Here is a 10,635-nt window from a genome sequence, read left to right as displayed (position 1 = left end):
GGATCTCAGCGATCACTGCCTCATTGCCTGTATCCGCCACGGAGCCGCAGTCAAACGACCACCCTCATCACTGTCAAACGCTCCCTAAAACACTTCTGTGAGCAGGCCTTTCTAATCGACCTGGCCCGGGTATCCTGGAAGGACATTGACCTCATCCCGTCAGTTGAGGATGCCTGGTCATTCTTTAAAAGTAACTTCCTCACCATTTTAGATAAGCATGCTCCGTTCAAAAAATGCAGAACCAAGAACAGATACAGCCCTTGGTTCACTCCAGACCTGACTGCCCTCGACCAGCACAAAAACATCCTGTGGCGGACTGCAATAGCATCGAATAGCCCCCGTGATATGCAACTGTTCAGGGAAGTCAGGAACCAATACACGCAGTCAGTCAGGAAAGCTAAGGCCAGCTTCTTCAGGCAGAAGTTTGCATCCTGTAGCTCCAACTCCCAAAAGTTCTGGGACACTGTGAAGTCCATGGAGAACAAGAGTACCTCCTCCCAGCTGCCCACTGCACTGAGGCTAGGTAACACGGTCTCCACCGATAAATCCACGATTATCGAAAGCTTCAATAAGCACTTCTCAACGGCTGGCCATGCCTTCCGCCTGGCTACTCCAACCTCGGCCAACAGCTCCGCCCCCCCCCGCAGCTCCTCGCCCAAGCCTCTCCAGGTTCTCCTTTACCCAAATCCAGATAGCAGATGTTCTGAAAGAGCTGCAAAACCTAGACCCGTACAAATCAGCTGGGCTTGACAATCTGGACCCTCTATTTCTGAAACTATCTGCCGCCATTGTCGCAACCCCTATTACCAGCCTGTTCAACCTCTCTTTCATATCGTCTGAGATCCCCAAGGATTGGAAAGCTGCCGCAGTCATCCCCTCTTCAAAGGGGAGACACCCTGGACCCAAACTGCTATAGACCTATATCCATCCTGCCCTGCCTATCTAAGGTCTTCGAAAGCCAAGTCAACAAACAGGTCACTGACCATCTCGAATCCCACCGTACCTTCTCCGCTGTGCAATCTGGTTTCCGAGCCGGTCACGGGTGCACCTCAGCCACGCTCAAGGTACTAAACGATATCATAACCGCTATCGATAAAAGACAGTACTGTGCAGCCGTCTTCATCGACCTCGCCAAGGCTTTTGACTCTGTCAATCACCATATTCTTATCGGCAGACTCAATAGCCTCGGTTTCTCGGATGACTGCCTTGCCTGGTTCACCAATTACTTTGCAGACAGAGTTCAGTGTGTCAAATCGGAGGGCATGCTGTCCGGTCCTCTGGCAGTCTCTATGGGGGTGCCACAGGGTTCAATTCTCGGGCCGACTCTTTTCTCTGTATATATCAATGATGTTGCTCTTGCTGCGGGCGATTCCCTGATCCACCTCTACGCAGACGACACCATTCTATATACTTTCGGCCCGTCATTGGACACTGTGCTATCTAACCTCCAAACGAGCTTCAATGCCATACAGCACTCCTTCCGTGGCCTCCAACTGCTCTTAAACGCGAGTAAAACCAAATGCATGCTTTTCAACCGATCGCTGCCTGCACCCGCATGCCCGACTAGCATCACCACCCTGGATGGTTCCGACCTTGAATATGTGGACATCTATAAGTACCTAGGTGTCTGGCTAGATTGCAAACTCTCCTTCCAGACTCACATCAAACATCTCCAATCGAAAATCAAATCAAGAGTCGGCTTTCTATTCCGCAACAAAGCCTCCTTCACTCACGCCGCCAAGCTTACCCTAGTAAAACTGACTATCCTACCGATCCTCGATTTCGGCGATGTCATCTACAAAATGGCTTCCAACACTCTACTCAGCAAACTGGATGCAGTCTATCATAGTGCCATCCGTTTTGTCACCAAAGCACCTTATACTACCCACCACTGCGACTTGTATGCTCTAGTCGGCTGGCCCTCGCTACATATTCGTCGCCAGACCCACTGGCTCCAGGTCATCTACAAGTCCATGCTAGGTAAAGCTCCGCCTTATCTCAGTTCACTGGTCACGATGGCAACACCCATCCGTAGCACACGCTCCAGCAGGTGTATCTCACTGATCATCCCTAAAGCCAACACCTCATTTGGCCGCCTTTCGTTCCAGTACTCTGCTGCCTGTGACTGGAATGAACTGCAAAAATCGCTGAAGTTGGAGACTTTTATCTCCCTCACCAACTTCAAACATCAGCTATCCGAGCAGCTAACCGATCGCTGCAGCTGTACATAGTCTATTGGTAAATAGCCCACCCATTTTCACCTACCTCATCCCCATACTGTTTTTATACTGTTTTTTTATTTTATTTATTTATTTACTTTTCTGCTCTTTTGCACACCAATATCTCTACCTGTACATGACCATCTGATCATTTATCACCCCAGTGTTAATCTGCAAAATTGTATTATTTGCCTACCTCCTCATGCCTTTTGCACACATTGTATATAGACTGCCCATTTTTTTTCTACTGTGTTATTGACTTGTTAATTGCTTACTCCATGTGTAACTCTGTGTTGTCTGTTCACACTGCTATGCTTTATCTTGGCCAGGTCGCAGTTGCAAATGAGAACTTGTTCTCAACTAGCCTACCTGGTTAAATAAAGGTGAAATAAAAATAAAAATAAAAAATAAATATGTTAGACTGTTTCCCTGTGAGTAAACTTCTATGTTAGACTGTTTCCCTGTGAGTAAACTTCTATGTTAGACTGCTTCCCTGTGAGGGGACTTCTATGTTAGACTGTTTCCCTGTGAGGGAACTACTATCAAATCAAATCAAAATGTATTTGTTGCGTGCCCCGAATACAACAGGTGTAGACTTTACAGTGAAATGCTTACTTACAGGCTCTAACCAATAGTGAAAAAAAGGTATTAGATGAACAATATGTAAGTAAAGAAATAAAACCACAGTAAAAAGACGGTGAAAAATAACAGTAGTGAGGCTATATACAGTAGTGAGGCTATATACAGTAGTGAGGCTAGTGAGGCTATAACAGTAGTGAGGCTATAACAGTAGTGAGGCTATATACAGTAGTGAGGCTATATACAGTAGTGAGGCTATATACAGTAGTGAGGCTATAACAGTAGTGAGGCTATAACAGTAGTGAGGCTATATACAGTAGTGAGGCTATAACAGTAGTGAGGCTACATACAGTAGCGAGGCTACATACAGTAGCGAGGCTATAATAGTAGCGAGGCTATATAGAGTAGTGAGGCTATAACAGTAGTGAGGCTACATATAGTAGCGGTGCTATATTCAGTAGTGAGGCTATATACAGCAGTGAGGCTATAACAGTAGCGAGGCTATATACAGTAGCGGGGCTATATTCAGTAGTGAGTCTATATACAGTAGTGAGGCTATAACAGTAGCGAGGCTACATACAGTAGCGGGGCTATATACAGTAGTGAGGCTATATACAGTAGTGAGGCTATATACAGTAGTGAGGCTATAACAGTAGCGAGGCTACATACAGTAGCGGGGCTATATACAGTAGTGAGGCTATATACAGTAGTGAGGCTATAACAGTAGCGAGGCTACATACAGTAGCGGGGCTATATACAGTAGTGAGGCTATATACAGTAGTGAGACTATATACAGTAGTGAGGCTATAAAAGTAGCGAGGCTATATACAGACGCCGGGTAGTCGGGCGGATTGAGGGAGTATGTACATGTAGATACTGTAAGGGTAAAGTGACTATGCATATATGATGAACAGAGAATAGCAGTAGCGTAAAAGAGGGGTTGGCGGGTGGTGGGTGGCGGGACACAATTCAGATTGTGTTAGCCAATGTGTGGGAGCACTGGTTGGTCGGGCCAATTGAGGTAGTATGTACATGAATGTATAGTTAAAGTGACTATGCATATATAATAAACAGAGAGTAGCAGCAGTGTAAAAGAGGGGTTGGGGGGGGCACACAGTGCAAATAGTCCAGATAGTCCTTTGATTAGGTGTTCAGGAGTCTTATGGCTTGGGGGTAAAAACTGTTGAGAAGTCTTTTTGTCCTAGACTTGGCACTCTGGTACCGCTTGGCATGCGGTAGTAGAGAGAACAGTCTACGACTGGGGTGGCTGGGGTCTTTGACAATTTTTAGAGCCTTCCTCTGACACTGCCTGGTGTAGAGGTCCTGGATGGCAAGTAGCTTATCCCCAGTGATATACTGGGCCGTACGCACCAGCCTCTGTAGTGCCTTGAGCAATTGCCGTACCAGGTTGTGATGCAAACAGTCAGGATGCTCTCGATGTTGCAGCTGTAGAACCTTTAGGGACTTCTGTGTTAGACTGTATCCCTGTGGGGGGGCTTCTATGTTAAACTGCGTCCCTGTGAGGGGGAGTTCTATGTTAGACTGCTTCCCTGTGAGGGGACTTCTGTGTTAGACTGCATCCCTGTGAGGGGACTTCTGTGTTAGACTGCATCCCTGTGAGGGGACTTCTGTGTTAGACTTCTGTGTTAGACTGCGTCCCTGTGAGGGGACTTCTGTGTTAGACTGCATCCCTGTGAGGGGACTTTTGTGTTAGACTGCATCCCTGTGAAGGGACTTCTGTGTTAGACTGCGTCCCTGTGAAAGGACTCCCTTTGTGTGTCCCTTCTAAGTGTCTCAGCAGTGTAGCGAATTCTTTATCATTCAGACTCTCTGTAGAGCAACGACTGTGATCCACTGTAGTGACATGGTCCTTACAAACAGTTCTACTGTGGCCGAGTGAATCATAGTATTCCACTTTCTTTTACCTGTCTAATAATTACTTAACAGTTCCCAATTAATGACACAGCTGATGAATGAATGACTAATTAGCAGCTACAGTACTTCATTTAGGCCTTTGAGAGCAAAGGCCAGTCCGTATCGCAGAAGTTTAAAGGTTTGATTGAAATTTAAAGGTAATGTTCCCTTGTTAGTGGAGACTGCATTCCCGGTACATCAGAAGACAAATGAGTAAGTTACTTATGGTAGGGCTGTTTGGTGGCTAAAACTAGACTGGGCCAGGGTCCAGTAGTGCTTTAAACTTTAATGCTAAACCTAGACTGATAAAAAAAAACTATATCTAGCTCCAAGAATGTATACCTGTATGTGTATAGAATTTCAAACAGTTTTTGTAATAAAACATATTGACTGATGCACGAATATACTCAGTAAACACAGTAAACAATTACTTTTCTGGATATTGAAGTCTCCAGCCTCTGGGAAGTGATTGAATAGTACGAGTAGTGTTGACATGGACAGAACCGTAGAAGATAAAGACAATAGCCAGGATTTAGAGAAAAAGAGAATGCTTTACTATAAAGAAGGCGTTTCTAGCCGAAGTTGCAACATCTCATCATACACGCATACATTGTGAATATATTAATATGCCATTTCTCCGTTGATTAGATGTACGTTACAAAAGCTGTTCTTTTGCGAGTCGAGGCTTGACGGACGAGCTGCTTCGATACACTTATAATTGTAAAAGTAAAAAGCAGAAATTAAAATCATTTCAAATAACAAGAACATGAACAATAACAATACATGCACCAATTGTATAATTGTTATGGGCATCTCGTTGAAGAATAAAACCGCAGTTTTGCAGAATCTAAAAATCAAGTGAACTCAAAGCTGTGAAAATGCACATTGATACTTTTACATTTTTGTTACCCCTTGATAGTTGAAAAGTTATTTGCTATTCTAAGGGAGGAGTCGTGTCGATGATACACACATTACAAACGGAACAAAAAAACACTACTCCTTATGCACCTCCAGTAAACGTGCTCAAACAAATAAAAATACAGAAGAAAGCACTGTGTATCAGCAAATATGCATTATTATATTTTCTGTTTTCTAGCCAGTTCACTAATTACCCCTTACGGATCCATATGGGGAAAGGAGAAAGGCTATCAGGGGAAAGGGCTTGTACAGAACTCAAACAACGGTGAGTTCAAGGCCAAATCCGTCATCAAACATTCTGTGATTCAGTCGTTTTTAAGGGTTGTTGGAGGTTCGTGATTGGACTGTTTCTCTGTGCACTTTGTCTTGTTGAGGAGAGCATATAGCAACAGGAAAGGCACTGTATTGTGTCTCTGCCAGCACTCCTGGCCTCCTGTGTCCTCATGTTAATACAGTGGTCAGGTGTCTGTGCATGGTAGGCTAATGTAGTCACTACCTGGTGGTCACGGTGATCTTTACCACAAAGAAACAACATGAAAAACAAAATGGGTCAAAACTTGCTTTGACATACTGGAGAAAGAAGGTTTAAAGAGGACCCGTTCACAGAGGATGTTGATGGCCATACAGTATATTCAATTTTTTTAAAGTCTAAGATGAAGAGGAAGGCAGAACACAAGACATTTCTTTAAATAAGTGAAGCACACGACCAAATCTGTCCCTTTCAAAATGGCCACCAGCCACCGGGCTGTCACCAGGAGGAGTGGAGCAGCAGGCATGTTAGGTGAATGGCATGATGGGAGAATGAGTCTTTGCAGCCTTGAGAAAGTCTGGGGTTGCCTTATTAAGAGACGACAATACAAAAACAAACAAAATAGGGGAAAATTGTCTATCCGTTACCTCAGCAAATGCTTTTTTTTCATACCTATTGAACAGGTGTGTGCAGTATGCTACAACAACACATTTCATTAGCACTTTTTATTTACACCATAATGTGGCTGACTACTTTATACCTGTTCCACAACATAGTGTTATTTCTCAACTGTTTCTTTTGAATTAGTGATAATCAGAAAAGTGACGGACCGATAGACAAGTCACAAGCCATATATTACAATTTCAAAGCAAGTTGTTAGGGACAACATCAATTGAGTCATTTTGAGTCCCCAATCGTAATCAAAGCTACATTGCAAAGGTCCACATGACATCATTCTTGGGATGCACCAGGTACATTTGCTTGGTGGATACAGACTTGTGACTATTTCTTTACTCATAAAGCAGTTTTTCTGATAGATATTTACAAAGACATATTGTTTCAGGACTTACGTGTACGCACAGTTACAGTATGTCAAACAAATAAGCAATGTTACATTTCTGTGTTAAGTTAAAGTTATATTAAATAAATTCTAATACCAACATGGAATATTAACAGTAATACAAACATGAATACTCAACATGAAGAGCAGCACAATGAATAGATCGACACAACATCTTTAATGGTGACAGTCAATGTTGTTAGTTTACAGAAGAATACCCATAGCAACAAAAGATGAGTCATACAGCAGAATTTCCTTTTCTTATGTTAAGTTTTCAAATTAAGTTTTTTATCGTGGCTTTCAGAGTGGGCTCTGATGTGATACCATTAATTCAGTTGGTCAAAAATGTGTATTCAACAATTAATGAGTGAATTACTAATATATTAATTAACACTATCGACATAATGTAATAAATTAAAATATAAAATCGTAATCTGAAATACAATGTGACCTCTGTTAGCTAATTGTCTTTTTTTTTTAGCTAAGATCTATTTGATTTAACGTGAAAGACTTTAGTAACGCTGTTGTGAGAGGTTGTAAAAGTGGGTGTTGAGCTTTCTACCGCTTCAAGAGGTGAAACATCAAGAAAAACTCATGAATGAGTTCTACTATTGAAAGGATCAAATGGTAAAATGGAGGTCCACCAATGTATTAGTATCGATGTGTTCTAACTTCTTCACACTTCCTTGTCATACTGACTTCGTATGACAATGATGACTAGGGCCAGGTGGAATCTGCAGGGACGTTCATTACCTTCACAGAGTTGTCTGTATCCTATATTCAAAGACATTGAATATGTTTTGTAGCAGTATTTCGTTTCGTTTTGACTTCAAGAGTCAATTATAAATCCAAATCATTTCTAGAAGTTTAAAGGTGAAGACATGCCTCTACAGATTCTGCCTGTCCCATAACGAGACCAGTTATAAAAGAAGCAGACAAAAGAGGTGTCGATCAAGCCTAGCCTAAGGATCACAGCCATGCTAAACAGGAAGTAAACAAGAAGTGAGTCACCTCCTTGGAGCACCATTCACCATAGAGATGGACAGACAGTCTGTAGCAGTTTACCAAGCAGAGCAAACCTCCTCTCCATGCTACTTTTCCTTTGTCTCTTGCACTAAAGTACTACCATGCTTGAAAACATTTTTTTTTTCTTCAAATGTCATTTATAACTGACATAGTATAGGCTTGTACCATAACAAAGCTTGAGGCAGGAATGGCATTGCTATAGCTGTGGCCATTTTGAATATCTCCACACGACTTGAGATTGGAGGTGAATCAGAAGTACATTTACCACAGCGGGATGGGGAGGGAACGATACCATTTCATTAAGCAAGTTATTCTTCTTTAAACCTGTGAGAATCAACACACAAAAACAAAAAAAAATTGAATTCATAACCAGACTTTACCCAAAAACATGAGGTGGTGGTAGTGCATAGTTTTGCAGCGCACTAGAAGGTGAGCTAGCAGTGTTTACAGCATTAATATATACTAATGACTCGTCTATTGTACCAGAATTATCTCTCTTTGCGGAAATATCAATATGATAAACATATCTGCCGACATCCTGCTATGTTGGTGGTCCGTAGCTGATATGTTCACAGGAGGAGCGTCTGTGTCTCCTTCCCTAGGAATGCTGGGTAAAGACACAGGGGGCGTGATATGTGTGGGACGAAGAGGGGGATTGCGGGAAAAGCTGAGGACGTTGAAAACAAAAAAGCTCTAGTGCCACACAAAATGCTTGAAAACCTCTGCGTTGCCTCTTAGTCCTCTGTAGTTGAGGTCAGCCCTTTAGGCACACTAAAGTCTGTGTGATGGGCAGGAGGAGGAGGAGCATAGAGAAACTGGTACTGTTCAAGATTCCCAAACTTTGCCTCGGCAAGCCATTTTCTGGAGCTGACAATAAAGGCTTGGCTCACTGTATATGGTAGCTTCCATTCCATTCCATTCGCACCCCCTTATTTCTCAGAGGAATGGTTTCTCCGTCCGCTTAAAGAGGCCAAACAGTTTCCAGGCAGGCGCTGTGTGTTTACTTGTGTATACGTGTTTTTATAGATTCATATATATATATATTCATATTCATATCTGTGTTTGTGTGTATGTGGTAGTAGTAGTGGTGGTAATAGCACCCTCCGACCGCTAAGGGGAGCTCCTCAGATCCCCAGGCCGAGGCGGGCGGGGGGGTTATGCCAGCGAGTAGATGGCGTTAACGGGTGAGGTGGCCTCTGAGCTTTCATTGCCCTCTGTTTCGTCCTTGTCCTTCTTGACTGTGTACTGGCCAATGAAGGAGCCGTCCTCGTTGAACTGGCCATCCCCTCCCTCGCCGTAGTCTACCAGGCTGTCGTCACTCTCCTTCACCCCGCCGTCCAGAGAGTTCTGGCTGCCCTGCAGAGGCTTGTTGTCCTCGTCGCTGCTACAAAGGGTAAAAAAGTCAAAGGTTAGACTCCGCCTGTGAAGTCATCGACACGGTCATCACCGCAAGTGAGTCCTTACCGTCCCAAAGGTTAAGGGGGAGAGAGAATAGGGGTCAGGGGTCAGAGGAGAGCTGGGGAAGGGAACAACTGTATACAAGAGAAGTGTTGATTGTAGTTTTCCGCAGTCCTTTCTCTTACAGATCATCACAGACTGAAGCTGAGGTCATTCAGTTCACACTGGAACCCAATCACTTAAAAAATAAAAAAATTGGAACAACATCGATACTTGCCTTTAGCTATGATAGAAAAACACTGGCAGTTGTCAACCAGAGTGCAATAATATAAGCTTGCTGAAATAAATACTGTGGTCTTCAATAACTGCTACAGCACCGCTGAGTCATTGGGGAAGCTGTATGTTGCCCTTAAATGCTCAAACCAACGCATTCTCATACATACACATGCCACTCAGCCTGGACTATGTTCTGATGTGAGATCTCTGCATTAACCTCAAGCTCACACACAAAGCAGAGTGTTGCAGGGATTAGACCATTTGTGTGAAAGCTCAAGTTAGAGTAGGTGAGCGTATCTCAGTTCAGAACATGTCCCTATGTCTTCTACCTCTGCAGTAGGGAGAGAGAACTGTCATGCAGAGGGACACTGGTGCTATCAACCAACATTAGCTCTCTAGACTCTTACAACAGGCAGATAGCAAACAGCAGAAGTGCATTACCAGAGCAGAGGGAAGAGAAAAAGATACAAGTTTAGCTCTTCAACAGTCTTTCCATCATATTTGGAGGTGTTGAATATTTTTCTTGGCTGTAGAAAGGATCGATCTACAAACCAGACTGTGTTGACATTTTCTTCGGTGATTTGCTGGTGTGGTACCGTATCAAGGCTGGCCAGTTAGTAGACAAACTACGTCGGAATATAATCTGACAGAGATTACCTGAAGTCATGGCTCTGAGCATGCTCCATGCAGTCACCAAATCAACTGAGCACACAGGTCATCAACCAAAAATTACCAAGGAAACCAGACCGAACAGTATCAACAATAGTAAATAAGAGTCTGGTAGCAACAGTTGTGATGTGTGTGGCCATGTGTGTGCGTGAGTGAGTGAGTGAGTAGAGAATCAGAGCAGGTGTTCAGTTCTGGTCAGGTGTTCAGCAGTCTGATGGATTGTAGATACAAAGTGTCTCAGTGATGTACTGGGCCATCTTCACCACACACTGGAGGGCCTTCGGTTGTGGACGGAGCAATTCCGGTACCAGGCCATGATGAACTGG

General features: G+C 43.5%; 1 protein-coding gene across 10 annotated transcripts in view; it reads right to left on the bottom strand.

Annotated features, from left to right (window-relative positions):
- Positions 1-5,243: 5,243 nt before the first annotated feature.
- The window catches only part of LOC115142940 (neurofascin-like), a 147,922-nt gene continuing 142,530 nt past the window's right edge, over positions 5,244-10,635 (bottom strand). For all 10 annotated transcript variants that reach the window (XM_065001731.1, XM_065001737.1, XM_065001729.1 and 7 more), the window contains one exon: positions 5,244-9,350. In XM_065001731.1, coding sequence (XP_064857803.1) covers positions 9,122-9,350 — 229 coding nt within the window. In that variant the 3' untranslated portion in view covers positions 5,244-9,121. The remainder of the gene's footprint in view (positions 9,351-10,635) is intronic.

Source organism: Oncorhynchus nerka, linkage group LG15 (genome assembly GCF_034236695.1).
Source record: "Oncorhynchus nerka isolate Pitt River linkage group LG15, Oner_Uvic_2.0, whole genome shotgun sequence".
NCBI lineage: Eukaryota > Metazoa > Chordata > Actinopteri > Salmoniformes > Salmonidae > Oncorhynchus > Oncorhynchus nerka.
This window is presented reverse-complemented; position numbering and strand designations above follow the sequence as displayed.